At 47.8% G+C, this 15,626-nt stretch overlaps 1 protein-coding gene and 1 long non-coding RNA gene across 14 annotated transcripts in view; one reads left to right on the top strand and one right to left on the bottom strand.

Annotated features, from left to right (window-relative positions):
• Positions 1–6,460, bottom strand: part of CUX1 (cut like homeobox 1) — a 272,878-nt gene extending 266,418 nt beyond the window's left edge. For 2 of the 12 annotated variants that reach the window (XM_074556855.1, XM_074556853.1), the window contains exon 1: positions 5,491–6,033. In XM_074556855.1, the coding sequence (XP_074412956.1) occupies positions 5,491–5,976 (486 nt within the window). In that variant the 5' untranslated portion in view covers positions 5,977–6,033. Of the gene's footprint in view, positions 1–4,811; positions 5,021–5,490; positions 6,037–6,218 lie in introns of those variants that run through there. The other 10 variants (XM_074556864.1, XM_074556854.1, XM_074556861.1 and 7 more) reach the window with 8 other exon arrangements.
• LOC113460117 (uncharacterized) lies at positions 5,289–9,170 on the top strand. Of its 2 annotated transcripts, XR_012583480.1 has the most exons (3): positions 5,289–5,732; positions 8,200–8,559; positions 8,914–9,170. It is a non-coding gene; the product is annotated as an uncharacterized LOC113460117 (long non-coding RNA). The 2 variants fall into 2 exon arrangements; XR_012583479.1 differs by having other exon boundaries at positions 8,200–9,170.
• The last annotated feature ends 6,456 nt before the right edge of the window (positions 9,171–15,626 follow it).

The raw sequence follows: 15,626 nt of genomic DNA on the forward strand, positions 1-15,626 counted from the left end.
ATCTGCTTTTGAGCCTTTCAGAGATGAGTAATCTTCACCTCTGTCTTCCCAGAGCAGATCACTGGGGTGCATGAGGAGGATGAGCAGCACCCCAGCTGCCCTCCCTGCTCCCCAGCACAGCTCCAGCCCCCACAGAAACTTCCTTATTGCCCCAACTGCCAACAAAGAAATCCAACTATTGCAAGGCAAGGGGGCAAGTGAATTGCCAGGGAGGCAAAAAGTTGTTAGAATTAGTGAGACAGGCTCCAGCTGCAAACCCCTGCCTGCTGTAACACACACAGGAGCTGTCGGGCACCTCCCGGCTTTAACACCTTTGTAACAAAAATTATCTTTATTCAGGGTAAATGTTTAACTCTGCAAAGTCACAAGAGGTGCAAATAACAGTGAGAACTGCAGTGTCTTGCTAGAGACAGAACAGGAGCACAACCAGAGTACAGTGGTGGATTTGCTGCAAATTCCTCACTGCCTAGTGCTTTCCTGGAAATCCAAATTACTGTTGGACAGCAGTGGAGACCTTTGTTACATCCAACAACCGACACCCAACTGTGTTTAATCTTTTATAAAAACTTAACATCCAACAATCTGTCTGCATTCCACATTCTGCACAATCCAACCAGTGCAATAGCCTGTATTTTCTTCGTTATAACTGCCAATAAAGGCAGAAATCACTGATTTGCCTTGTCAAACCAGAGACAACAAAAACAAGCTGAGAACATATGTCACAAAATGAGTAGGATTAATCTTATGTTCACTAATTTAAGGGCACTATTTCTGACTATGAGGTCCAAGTTTCTCTCATCTTTCCTGGTACATTCAACATCATGTGTGAGCACTCCAGAACAAGTCTCTTTTTCCAACACTCCTTGTCTTCTGCAAAAAATTTCATTTCAGCTTTCCCCCTCTCATCCTCAAGTCTTTCTCCTCACTCCCCCATTCCAACAGAGAGAAACACTGTCACTATATTCCCAATACAGAAAACATTTTATTTTCAAGGCCTTCCCAAAAAGGATATGGGAAAGAACCAAGCACAGGTGCAGGAAAAACCTGGATACACAAGATGGGAACTTATCACCTTGCTTACCTAGAAAGGCTTACAAGTGTACACTGCCTGACTGGTGCCTTAAAAAATACCAATAATCCACATATGTGTCTGTTCTCTGCCCAATAAATAAACTGCCTTTATTCTCAGCCCCAGTGTGATCAAACTGAAACTCTGGATTATGCATTTTTCTACATCCACTTTTTGCATTACAAATCAGCTTGCAAATAAAGAATAACTGTTCACTGGAATTTCAGACCGCATGTAATTTCTTCTCTAGAAAATGTTTCACCCATTACTTATTTTGCATTGTTATATACAGCCAACCAGTGTGATTTTTCTTCAGAAAACTGCCAAGCATTACCTTATCCCAAACCCTCCCTACTGCACTTTTCAATACATCATCCAGTTAACCACAAACTTGGCACTGGAGCAGAGTGACCGAAGCAGGCAGTGACTCTGCCACATTTCTGATGGGCATTATTTCATTGCAGGAATAGAACAAGGCATAGAAAAGCTCTCAGAGATTTATTCCCAAGGAACAGAACTCAAGGAATCCTCTGAAAGACCAGTTCTCGTGCCAGAAGCACATCAAGGGCCTTTCTTCTGGTATGTCACGTGCGGTGGGTGTCCGGGGACACCACCCTGAGCACCACAAGCTGCCAAAGCTTTGCTGCTGGGATTGCTCTGGGAGCATCTTGGCAGCAGTGCCCTGGCTGTGCCATCCCTCCCTTCCTGCAGGAACTCCCAGCTGCTTTCACCTCTCGGATCAGCTAAAGGAGCAGAAATGCAGCTACAGCAGCTGGAGGCTTTTCTCCACATGTGCATTCAGCTACCACTGTAAACAAAGAACCACCAACTACTTTTGGGACAGTAACAATTCTACAACGACCTGCACAAATTAAAGACTCAGACCTGATCACTAATTCCACTTCTGATGAAACAACAAACTCCTTCACACATCAGTTTGTGCTCTGGTACCATCAGACCCAACTAAACAATGCCAACAACTCCACCTGTTTCTAATTCACTAACAGAGGTACTTCAGTATTTAAAAGCTATTCATTACAACTTAGTTTTTCCAGATTTTGTTGCACATTTTATAAGATCAATGGTTTACCCTAAGCAATTAGTCACAGCCTGCACAGAACTAATATTCTGTCCTTATTTAATCATATATGATGCAATACCAGGATGAGATTTTAAAAAACAAACACATTAGCAAGATTTGCCTTTAGATTTTCACTCCTCAGCTTGATGGTAACAAGTTCTGCCATTCTGCTCAAAAGCAATAAGAAACTGTAGTTTTTACCAGAATGTGAGCCTGTCCTAAAAAGCTACAATGACATTTTGAGAACTTGTGTTTATTGTCAAAATAACTACAGATAGTTTAAGTTTTCAAAGGTCATTAACTTCTTCCATTTGTCCTCAGAGCTGTGGCTCAAGCCAGACTTACTCCTGCTGGTCAGGGAGACCAGCTGCCTCCTCTGATACTGATATATACACCCATATTCAGAAATATTCAGCAAGCTGTCAGGGAGAGCTGCATGCTGTGCCCACGGGAACACAACGCTCCCTTTCCTGTTCCCCAGCAAAAGGTTGTTTTTAGAGTGAAGGTGATGGGGACACCAAAAACTACAAACAAACCAGGACCACGGAACAGCAGGTTACCTTCACGCTGCTGATCTGATTCCAGTCACACAGCTGCTCCCAGCCAGGACGTGCAGCTCTAACTGGAGGGCAGCAGCATTCCTCCAGTGATTTCATGATTTCACTGTTTGCAAGGGGCTGCCTTCTCTGAGCACTGCAACTCCCTCCCCATCAAACACGGGTCAATTCACCACCACACAGCACACTGAGGCAGCAATGCCATGCCTATTCCAGTTTCTTTAGGAGTCATGCCAGCTTTGGGTTTTTTTACAGAAAAGGGTTAATGTTCAGCTGTGTGCCTCGCAGGTACAGTCTCCAGTGAAAAACCCCGTTTGATACCTGTAGGAAGCTGCCATTTTTGCATCTCATATTCCATTTGTGAACAGACCTTTTTGTTCTTTAATCCAAGTTCTGAATTATTTAATCCTGCCTCCAACACTTGAAACATCTTTCCTTATAAACAAGGGGTTATTTAGCGAAAGGAAATAAATAATTTAAAAAGTCAGACCCTAAAGTGTTCCTGGCTCTGTTTTTAATTAATATTGATACAATCTGGAGAAACCTGCTGCTTAATATTACAAGGCAGGTCGAAGCTCATCAACAGTTAAACATCTCCTCCTAACAGAAGGTGGAAGAGGAAGTTGGGAGCAGGCGGGTGCCAGCGCTCCGGGACTGCCCAGTCCCAGCTCCTCACAACTTTCTCATGCACACAGAGCTTCAAAGCCCTCACACCCCGAGCTGCAGTTCTGCAGGGCGCAGGTGGAATTGTGTTAAGCATAAATCCTCCAGGCTTTCATGCTGGAACAGAGCGTACGCGGAAGTATTTTTATTTTCTACAATTCCACGCTCGAAATGCGTCAGTGCAAGCGAAGGACGAGGACAGAGGGAGGCATGGACACTTCTGTGGGACTGAACTTCATCCCTGGGAATGATAGTTTTTATAGCACATTGCTTCATCTGCAAGTGGGAGTAAATATTACACTACTTCTTGGTGCAGATGGGTGGGTAAAAAAATAAATAAATAAAAAGCTAATTTGAAACAAATTAACTATTCTGCATAGGGAGGAAGGCATTCTCTCCCTTGCCCCGGTCACTCAAGGGCTCTCTGCAGACAGAGTGCAGGCAGAGTTAACAAACTCTGTGCTGCTCACAGCCTGCCAACAGGTGAACAGCCTCAATCCGCAGCACGGGTAAATAATCACCAGTCCTCAAAAGCAGGTAATGAATATTGTTCAAACAACTCTAAGCTGGCGTTACCAGAATGCTTCAAAGGAGAAGCTACAAGCTGTTCAAGTCAGACTGTCACATTTAGTCTGCAAAAACGAGATTAAGGTTTGTACAGTGATACTCCACAACAGGTTTTACAGTATGCACAAAAATTAAATTATGATAAAAGTGAGCTATTTTTTACTAAAAACAGAATAGAACAATCTATCAAAATGCCATTTGGCTGTGTTCATTACATTTTAGAATTTAATTTACATGATAGATACTTTAGCATAATATGTTTTAATCAATAAGCATTTCTGAAGGCTTTATTTTTATAGGCAATATTTAGACTTGTTCACCGTTAAATGTAACGCCACAGCAGCGATGTTCGGAGCGTTTATTTTCCTATGCTAAGCAAGTACAGCCACACGTACACAGAGGCAAAAGCAAAAGTCCACAATTAGAGATGTCAGACCTTGTTTAACTACATCTTAATTTAATCCATTTTATTTTATACAATTCTACATCTGGATCTCATTTTCTGTATTCCTGTAGGTATTCCGGGTCACTATTAAAAACCCTTTCAAGTTAGCAAAGTTCAGCCAAGTCTACCTTAATCCAAAACCTTTAAAAGAAACAATAAAACGCGAAAGGGGCTGGAAGACGACATAGAAACCTGAAACAAAACGCTACTTTACCCCACCTCCTAATGCACCTGAAAGTCGGAAGGGACCGGCCTCCCAGCACAGATCCCACGCAGCACTTCCCCTTTCGGGGGCTGCTGGGGTGGGAGTTTTGAATATTATATATATAAATATCTATGATATCGCTCCCGCACGCCCGGCCGAGGGGAAGGGAGGGCGGCAGGACCCGGGTCCCGCTGCCGGCCCCCTGCGAGCATCCATCCCCTCACCTCCAGCGGGAATGCGGCTCTGCCCAGCATCAGCGCACCACCATCCCTCCGCCTGCCGCAGCCTCCGGCCGGCTCCACCGCCGCCTCCGCGGGGGCCAGGGTGGGCAGCCGCCGGCTTTCGAGCCAATTTATTTAAACGGGAGGCAGCGGCGGGTTCGGAGAGGCAGGGCAGCGCCTTCCTGCGCCAATCAACTGGGAGACACGCGTGTTGCAATCCCATTCACGGCGGGAGCAGCACCGATACAGCGTCTGACAACCCCCCCGGCCCGCCCCGGCCTTATCCGTAGCCCGGCAACTCAATTAAACCGTGGGGCCGCAATTCCCCCGGGGACGCTCCCCCGGGGCAGGGGGGGGAGCCCGGTCTGCGAGGACTTTCCCTGGCAGGAAACGGCACTTCTGGGCTCTCCCGAGCCAGCACAGTAAAGCATCAATATTCCGCTCATCTGTCAGATCCTGGACAGCAGGAGAGGCTGGAGAGCCCGTGAATTATGTAACGTGCCCTCCCGCCGCCGCGGGGAGATGCGGCCGCGATGCCCCCCGCCGGCCGGGACGCCCCCGCGCCCCTCCCCGCGCCCGGCGCTGCCGCTGCCCTCCCGAGCCGCCCTCTCCGCGCACCGGGCGCTCGCCCCTTCCCACCCACCCCGCGGGACCCTCCGCCGCTCCCTCCCTCCCTCCTTGCCGGTGTCCCCGCGTCCCCTCCCCTGGCGGCCCGGCGCGGTGCCCGCGGCGGTCGCAGGGCGGCGGCCGGAGCCCCGCGCCCGGCGGAGCGGAGCGGAGCAGAGCGGAGCGAGGGCCGGCACCCCGCGGCGGCGGCGGGGAGCGCCCGCCCGCCCGGCCGGCACCACAGCGCCCCCAGCCCCCGCCGCTCCGCGCCTGCACCGCCAGCCCGCCCGGCGCCCCCACACAAAGTCCCAGCACTCGGTAAACTTTCCCCGGCTCCCGGCGGAGGAAAAGCGGCGGGGACGCGGCGGCGGGAAGGGGGCAGGCGGCGGGGAGGGAGAGGGAGGAGGCGCGCGGGGGATGAGCGGCGGCCGCCGGGAGTCCCGCCGCGCCCGCCGCCCCGCACGGCCCCGCCGCCGGGGGGGAGCGCGGAGCGGGGAAAGAGCAGCCCGGGACGGAGCGGGCGAAGCGGCGGCAGCCCCGGCAGCGGCGGCTCCGGCGCCATCTTGGGCTGATCGATGAATTGAACAAAGAGGATCAATTTCCGATGGGGCCGGTGATCGATGGCGGGGGGGGCGGAGGGAGCGGAGCGCCGCGGCCGGGCGGAGCGGGGGGTTCCCTTTAGGCGGCGCGGGCCGGCAGCGGGAGGAGGAGGGGGAGGCCGGGCCCGAGGGAAGGCGGAGAAGGGAGGGAGGGGGGGGGTCCGGCGGCGCGGCCCGGCCGGTGCGGCGAGCGGGGGAGCCTGACCTGCAGCTGCTGTAAATCAAAGCGCTTCCAATATTGAAACATCGATCCCACATTGGCCGCCATCTTGAGACATATTGAGACAGAGTGAGCGGCTGATAGAGAGAGAGGGGCTGGAGTTCAGGAGCCGGGAGGGAGGGGGAGGGAGGGAGGGAGGGAGAGAGGGAGGGAGCCGGCGGGAGGGGGGAGGAGGGGCGGGGGGGCAAGGGGGAGGGAGGCGGGCAGGGAGCGCCCAAATCCCGGCCTGGAGCCCGCCCGGAACACGGACTCAGCCCGCGCGCTCCCGTGGGGGGGGGGGGTGCGGAGGGGGCGCCGCGGGCGCGCGCTCACGGCGACCCCGCACCCGCGGGGAGGGCGCGCGGGACACGCGGGGACAGCGCGCGGCCGTGCGGGGACAAGCGCGCGGAGCGCGGCCGCGCCGCGCGGGGGGATGCGGGGACAGCGGCGCGGGGCGGGGGAACGCGGGGACAGCGGCGCGAGGGAACGCGGCTCCGCGGGGATGCGGGCACGGCCGGGCAGCGCGGCGGGACGCGGGGATGCGGCGCCGGGCGGATGCGGGGCGGTGCGGGGACAGCCGCGCGGTGCGGGAGGGGTGCGGGTTCACGGCAGCGCATCGCCCGGCCAATGGTGCCCGGAGCGGCGGCGCGGGGGGAGCCCGCCCGGGGAGCCGCGGGGCTAAAATTAGCCAAGTGCGGAGAATTTAGGGGAAACAACAATGAAAAAGTGCATCGAGGGCAGCGGGTGTCCGGGGCGGTCCGGGAGCGCCTGGAACGGGATTTCTTCAGCGCGACAGGCGCTCCCTGCCAGGGCCGGTGCCGCCGGCCGCTGCCGAGGGGACGCGGATCGCACGGAGGCTGGAAAATCAGATCCCAGCCCCGCGCAGGATAGCCATAGAAACGGAGATTAAAAGGATGGAATAACTTATTTTGTTCTAAACAATAATGTTGCTATAAATACGAACATTTTCCTTGTTAGCTTCCTGAAAAGCACAGAACATTTTAGCAGGCTCATCTCTTAACAAAACAAACCAGCCTGCAAATACCTTGCACCCCTCGAAATCATTCCCTGTTTTTGTTGGGAAATGGGCAAACCCACGGTCTGTACCTGTCCCCTCTGGAATCAATAAACTGCACGGTATTTTTCCAAACACAGCTACTTTTGCTGATTTGCGCTTCATCTGTAAAAGGAAAATATCTCTTCCCTCCCAAGTGAGCGATTGTAGATTTTTTCTCAAATTGTATTTGATCACCGAGTGAATTTAGTGCTCGCTCAAGTCCGTGGGCTGACTGCTTGGAAATGGCTCTGCCTGTCTTTGGAGAAGTTACGGCAGAGACAGCAGAGACAGCGGCGGAGCAATTGCCACAGATTATTTCCCAATCTGCTGCCGGCCTCCTTTGGAAGAGCACCATCATTTCAGCCTCCATTTCCACTTTTTGCTGAGGCTGCTGCTTACAAAGATACTAATTGCGATGGCGGGTTTTATGTTAATGGGTTCCACGTAATGATCAGCCCGGCGACTCCAGACCTTCAGATTGTTGGTTGGCTGTGCTGGGAATAAAACTAATGGCATTTGGTTATGAAAATGTCAGACCTCTACGTGGTGATCTAAACTGGGGGCCCAATGAGACCGAAATCCAAGAGCCTCCCCACGATTGCCGGGGGCTGGACCCAGGGATGCCCTTGCAGAAGGAAATTCCTTCTCCCCCAGAAGTGCCATGCTTTGAGGGAGGGCAGCTCCTTGCTGGGATGATACTGGCGAGGATTGGGGAGCCAGGCTGGGGTACCCCCTGCTCTGGGGACAGGGTGTGGGGTGCTCGGAGCGACAGCCGGGGATGGAGCTGCGCGAGTCTCCGAATTCTGACTAACGCCGTAACCGGTTTGGTAGCTCTAAAATAGGATTTTAATCCTGGGAAGCATCATTTCACATTCCAGTGATCTAATCAAAATCCTTTCCTCTAATCTCTCCATGGTCCCCCCTTTCTAGATGAAAGAGGCTGGAGTTCCTGTCTTCACCCTTTCTCCGCTGCCTCCCTGTTCTACCAGTCTGTTCTGTGTCCAGGCAACTGCAAAAAGACATTTCAAAGGCTCCTGCCGTGCCATGTAGATGTTTTCTCTTGTTAGTTTGGACTGCAGGTGTGTAAGCCTCGAGGATGAAGTATCGTGGTGCTGTTTTAGGTTCGGGGCACACAGTCGTGGCACAATAAATCACATAGGAACGCTCCGCTTTGAACGCGCGCGCACAGAAAAGGGAAAAGAAAAAAGCATCTGACCTGAATCATTTTCTGGAAACACATCTGGTTAAAACCCAAAGTTTTAAATTGAGTAATATTTTAAAATACATTTGGTAGGTATTAAATTACAGTGTTATATCTGGTAATATTTATGATACTAATGTGTTAAGCGGAGGTTTATATCTGTCAAGAAATATGAATGATTGTCATATGGGCTAACAAATGAATCCTGATATAAATAACATTTTATGATATTTTTAACATTATTGTAGTTTTTTTTTTTTTTACAGAAGTTACATTATTGCCAATTTGAAATAAAAGCTCTGTGGCTGCATACCAAAGCTTTTAGCTATGTAATTTTGAATAAGTATAAAGCTGTACCGCTGATTTGGGGAATTACTGAGAAACCTTAACTCTGCTGGAAGACAAATGCTGAGCACCTATAATTCCTATTGTCTTCCATGCAGGATCAAGTCCCTCGTTTGCCATTTTGTGTGGCAGCAAGCCCAAGGAAATCTTGCTTGACAGCTCTGTTTTCTCAAAGTGCTGCATTTCTTCGGGCTGGATTCTGCAAAGATCCTGCAGGCTACAGAGCTCCTTGGAGCAAGTGATAATGTGCTTTGTGTTCCTGCTGAAATGTACCTGTGCACAGTGGGAGAGGGAGCTTGGAAAACTGGGTGCAGCCTGGCAAGAAGATGGTTAGAATAAAGTTTTCTTGGATTTTTATGTTTTGAGGAATCATTCTCATCTGTTCATTTGAGGAAGGTTTTTCTAAAGTTGGATTTGATCTGTGTAAATGCTAACTTCTTTCAATGGGCACTGATAGAGCACTGAAAAAGGAAGCACAGTGGATTTGAAGTTTAAATTTCAAATGGTGGCAGCAACTAGTACTACTTGATCCAAAATAATTTTAAGTATGTTGTACAGATTTCTTTTGGGGAATTGGGTGAAAATTACATTAAATTTTTTTGCCTATTAATGTCCTAAGATCTCACTGATACAGCTCTTTAATGAACATATTTGCACTTTGGACCATCACAGAAAATTATTCTTGTGATTCTTAATGTCATCATCTGGAATACTGAGGAAAATTGATCTTTATTCCGAAGGTCCCAAACTGTTTGGAACAGTTCCCTAGCACAGCTGCTCCCCTGGGCATTAGTCTGCATTCATGAGGATATTTTGGACAATGAGTCCAGTATTGATCACTGGACTGGGCTTCTCTTTGCCTTAATGAACCTGGTTAATTTTCTTGGCCAGGACACTGAAAGATGAGGTGCTGCTTCTCCAGCACCTGTTACCTTTGGGTCTCTTCCCCAAGGATTCTTGTGGTTTTTTTCTTCTCATTTTCATGTAAACTGACTCCCAAATTTCTGTCAGTGCTCCTAGAAGAATTCCTCCAGAGCCTTCTCTATACCCCTGTCTGCTCCTTGTCCAGCCCCTTCCCTCCTCACTTCATGGCTCATCTTTGCATTTTCTTCAGCTGATTCTTGTCCCTGGCTGCCTGTGCCTGCTAGAAAGGAGCTCCTCATCCCAAAATCCCAGCCCTCTCCACTGTGGAAGTGCCCTTCTGTTCATCTTAAATTGGATTTGGGATATCCTTTACTGCTCTGTGCCACTGCACAGCGAGATTCCACAGGGATGGCAGGAAACAGAGACAGCCAAACAGATAATTTATGTTCCTGGGAGATTTAGTCCAAATTAAGATCAAAACTCATATATGTCTTCCAAATCACAGATTTTTTTTTTCCAATTATTGTCAATGACTCTAATTCTGCTTGATTTATATCCCTGGTAGTAGCCAGAGGTTTTGCTGCGCATAAATTGCCTGAGGGTTTGGCCACTGATGTGGATGCTGTGACATGTAGAAGCTCAGGAAAGCCCCTGAGCAGAAAATGGTTGGAAACTGGGAAAACAGCAGGGAGAAGTGTCCCCCATGCCTGCACACGATTATCTGAGTGTCCAGCTGTGGTCACTCAGCTGGATGGACTCTTGTTTTCTCAACCAACATGGCAATTCCCACTTTTTTTTGGTAAATTGGGAAAGTTTTAGCAGAAATCATATAGATGGCAGCACACATGATCTAAACACAAAATCTTGTGATTTCTGTTAGCCTGTGAGCACTGCACAGCCACAGATGCACTCTGGCAGGTGGAAGACAAGAAAGCCATTCTCACAGAGGGCAGGGAAAGCAGCCACAATTAAAAGCAAAGTAAATTTGCTTGGTGTGGTTACTTGCTGGTTAACTCTGGAGATATTTATGAGGATCCAGCATAACCCACAACAGACCTTCCTTGGGGATTTGTGGATTAACCCACACCAACACAAACATGGCACTGCTGGGGTGTCTCTGCATGTGCAGCAGGAGTTACTGAAGACCCCAAAAGAGCTCCCACAATTTTTCTCAAATAGCTGCTTTTCTCACGAAATGTTCCATCCAGATGCATAGTGATGTTTTGGCCAACATCTGGAACAGCAGAAAGAATCAGAGGAGGAAAAGATCTATTGGGTTATGCATTCCCTGGAGCTGGAGTGAATAAATTTGATACTGATTTCTCTCAGGGTATGGTTCACCCCAGTTTTAATCCTTGTCTTCTTATCCTATATCCCATGAACAGGATGGTATCAGAACCAGGATTTTGTTGGATGGGAGGCACATCCAGCAGCACTCTTCTCTCTGACTTAGGCTGGTCTTGATATGGGAATTCAGCTTTTCTGCCCCCTAAAGGGATCAGCAGACAAGTTAGTAGGTTATGTTCCCAGGAAAAATTCCCACCTTTTTTCTCACTTGAAAACTTCCATGTCTTTTACTTTTACTGGTTTCTCTTAGAGGTTTGGGGGTTGGGTTTTGTACATCCTTTTTTTTTTTTTTTTTTTTTTTTTTGGTGGTATTTAACTTTCACTATTCCTATCATGAACCCTCACCCACTTCATGCAGCCACTTCCTCACTTCAGGTTCTGGCTGTTCCCCTCTCCCTCCCTGCTCAGGTCCATTTTGACCATGCTTTTCCTCCACTAACTCTGTCCCAGATAGGTATTTCCCAGTTTCTGCTGAATCTTCAGCTCCCATATTCCACATTTTATTTTAGAAGGCTGCATTATTATTTTAAATGCCTTTTTGTGTTCTGAACGTCACCTGGGCTTATTCTGTTTGTTTGTGCCACCCTGGCAGTGGCAGGGGAGCTGGTTTGGTGGCTGAGGCTGGGGACAGGGCTCTTCGTGACATGGAAGGATCCTGGATCCTCCCTCAGCTTCTCCATTCTGTGCAGCACCAGTGGGCACTGGGAGATCCAAATCTCGTGGTGGCTGTGGGGCACCTCGAGGGTTGCAGGGTAAAGGAGGAGGAGGAGGAGGAGAAGTATAAATAAAGCAGCTCAGAGCTGCTCCCTCACCTCCAGTTCCCCTTTCCTTCCCTTCCACAGAAGTGCTGAGTGCAGAGCTGAGCTGCCCTGGCAAAGGAAAGAGAAGAAAGGTTTTTCTTTCACTTTCCAAACACAAACACTTCACGTGGGACGGAAGAAGGGAACATCCCTCTGCTCCTGTCCTCCAGCTGGGCTTTCTGCTCCCATTGTCTCCCCACAATGGGTGATCATGTCCCCCATGGACACCTGAATTGTGATCTGAATTGTGGTGGTTTGGGTGTCTGAGGTGGTTTGTCCTCCAATAATGAGGGTGAGGTTTCATTTGGGGAAGCACATCTTTTCTTAGAAATGAGAGCACTGTGACTGACTTAGCACAACTGTGATTTTCTGCAAACACAACTGTGTTTGGGGTGGTTGCATGCGAATGCTGGGGAAGGAGAAACAGTAATTCTGAATTAATGCACAAAGGGAGAAAATAGACTCCCTTAGAGGAAGCCCTGAGTTCACTGCAGCTGCCACACGCTGGCAAAACTGATGCTGTGTCCCACAGGAAACATTTCAGTGTGGAGAACCTCCTGTTTGAAGAGATCGTACCTGTGCCTGTTGTGACACATGAGTGAGCCAAAGTGCTTGGGGGAGCACATCAATCCATTCTTTCTTTAGCAACATGTATGAAATAAATTGGGTTTTTCTCCCCCTGGTGTTGCATCATTTCCTATTTGGTGTCCAGATGGTGACAAATTACCAAACAGGGGAAAAAAAAATATCCACGTAGTATTTTGTATTTAAACATTACCTTCTTCTTTGGAATAAAGAGATCCAGTTTTATTCTGGCCATGATTCTCCACATTTATGTGCTGGCCCTTGTCTGCATCTGCTTGGCATTATCCTGGATTGGGGCTTTAACCTGCTATGAATCCAAAGAAATTATACAGAATTGATGGGATCAGTGTGAATTTCCAGGGGTGTAGGCTAGTGCAGACTCCATCCTATTAATCTTATTGTGTTCTTTCTGTAAATAACAAGCTGGATTCAGCCCAACAAGAGTAAAACAAATTGGAAGCATTCATAAAGAGAAGTAAATGGCTTTAAGATGTAAGAATAATGTATTGGTGGGTTGTCTCCAAGAATCCACTTTTTAAAGGTACCAAAGCACACACAAAACTTTAATTTAATGTGTTCTTAAGTGGCTGCTGTGTGGGACTGGCTGCTGAAGCAGGGCCATGGGCATAAGACCTGCTTTCATGAAGGGATTATATAAAAAAGCAAAAACTGCAAGAAGGAGAAAAATGTTCAAGGGCAGCCAACCTGGAGGAAACAAAATAATTTAGTTGTGTGAAGTGTTTATAAATGCAGTTTATGAACATATATGAAGGAGTAATTTTTTACTTTTCAGACTGCAACTGTAACACAGAAAATAAACAATTGCTTATTTGTCCTTTTCAGGGACTTTTAGAGAATACTTTCCAGTTTGGCTATGTATTTTGACCTGCTTTTTCCTGTTTAATAGCTTGTTATTCTGTTGATTATTTCAGATTAGCTTTTTGTGTGTGCTCTTCTTTATTTGTGATTGATAGGAAAACATTTACATGGTTTATCTGAAAGTGGAAATTGATTTTAAATTTTGTTCAAAGTTTCAGATTTCTACATGCATGGGTTACCAAACTTGATCTATCAGTCTCACTCCTTGGTTTTCTTGCATCATCAGAATAAATGTGAAATGACACAGAATGCCTGGAATTGCAATAATGCAGTGTAACAGAACTGACTATCAAGCTTCATATATAGATTAGATTAATGCATAAATCTAATTTGATATTTTACATTACTGAGCTAATATTTTACAGATGTAATGCCAAGTTGTTAAGTAAATGAAAATCACGGAGAGTCCAATTCTGAAAGGATTACTCAGGCAAAAATCCCTGCAGTCACAGGGAGTATTGCCTGAACGAAGTCTGCAAAATTAGAACTAGAGCCATATTCCCCAAACAGACAAGCAGATTTATCTGTGAGATCTGCCCAGGAGTTGAATTCTTGTAACAATGAAAGATATATAGGGAAAACGAGCAAGTAGGTAACCTGAAATATAAGGAGGGACTGATAAGATCTGAGCAAGCACTTGTGTGGTTGGTGATGTCAACAGGAGCCCAAGTTGTTTTAATAAACTTGTTCATAGCTGTCCTATAGTGTGTTTTATATACTGAAGTACATAGATCACGTAAGAGTTTAACAAGAAGAGGATTCATATTAAATTTGCACATAAAATACCTCCGTGAAATATGTGAAATGCTTTTCTTTTTTTTATATGATTCCAATAAAACATCTATCATAAAACTCTGCCCTCCTGCTTCTTCACATCCAGTTTCAGCTGTTGCTTTGTGTTTAGCCTTGGAGCTCATGACACTTGGCAGATATAATTGTGGGGCACTTCTAATTGGTGAAGAAAGACCCTGGCTCTGCTTGCTCACTGGGGGGGTATAAATCAGGAGGAACCCCACCAGAGCTGGTGAAATGTTGCATCTCTGCGCGAGGCTGTTGGGCCAAGTGATATAAACGCTTGCAGCTCCTGTGGAACGTGCAGTCTCGTGGCTGTTTACAGCTGCTCAGGGTCTGCCCCACTGGCTGGGATGGAGCAAAGCCAGGGATGATTCCTGCCCTTTACCATGAGTTTTGCTCAGTGTTTTGCACTGTAAATTCTCCTGACTCTTGCTGCCAAGCTCAGCTCCCTCCTTCACAGTTTCATACTCTGAGTGTGAACTGATACTGGTGGAAATCCAAGGGTAAAAAAGTGGTGAGTATAAAGCACAGATCTGTAGCCTGGGATCTGAGAGGAACAGCTTGACCACAGAGGAAGTTATTTGCACAAAAAGTATTCAAACAGATACGCACGGTTTACATGTGTTTAGTAAATCTTGTCTGAAAACTAGAACCAGCTGTATGGTGTGTGGAGGCCCCGAGCCCAGCCCCTCCTGAGCACTGCTTTCTACATGTGGATGATACATTTCCAGTCACTTTTTCCATATTTTCATTTGGGGGCTGTTAGGGACTGAAACACGAGGAGAGTGATTTCCATCTCAGTCTGTGGTGCTTGTCAGCATCCTCAGGTATCTGTTCAAAGCCCCTGCTTAGGGAAATATCCCCACCAAACCCTTCCCTCCTTCCTCCACCTGCAGCCCAGGTAGGGCACAAACCTCCCATGGTAGCTCAGGGCCATGAAAGGAGCTTTTCATGCCAGGCTTGCCATGATCCCAGGGCATTATCCTGCATGACAGCAGCGAAATCGATGGAGCCACTCGGGTTCACTCCTAAATGAGAGATAAACCAGGCCTGAAAGCTAAATTTGCATGCCAGATTAAGAAAGTTGTAGATGCAAGCAAGATCTTTTTCCTTTTTTTCCCCCTTCTTTGTGTGTGTGTGTGTGTGTGTCTAACTATGCAACAAATTTTGTAGCTGAAATTTACATACTTCTTGATTCATGAAATTATGAGCAGCTGCTATTTTGCTACATTCTTAAATTGAAAAGGCAGCGAAGAAAAGAACAGACACATTAGGCAAACTCCATCTGCCCCTCATGTCTATCACTTCCCTTCACTCTCTCCTTTGCCAAACAGGATACAATGGCATAATCAGATGTCTTGGTTTGCCTGGGAGAGTCCCCAAATTCATATAGCTGTCGCCTAAGATGGGATTTTTGTTTTTCGGACAACTTCTTGACATGGTCTCTTGTTCCCCCCCTGAAACGCGGATACATATTTACAGAGGAAACAGCAGAGCACAAAAGAGCTACAGGGAGAGAATAACCTTCAGGATGGTTTACA

Source organism: Zonotrichia albicollis, chromosome 22 (assembly GCF_047830755.1).
Source record: "Zonotrichia albicollis isolate bZonAlb1 chromosome 22, bZonAlb1.hap1, whole genome shotgun sequence".
NCBI lineage: Eukaryota > Metazoa > Chordata > Aves > Passeriformes > Passerellidae > Zonotrichia > Zonotrichia albicollis.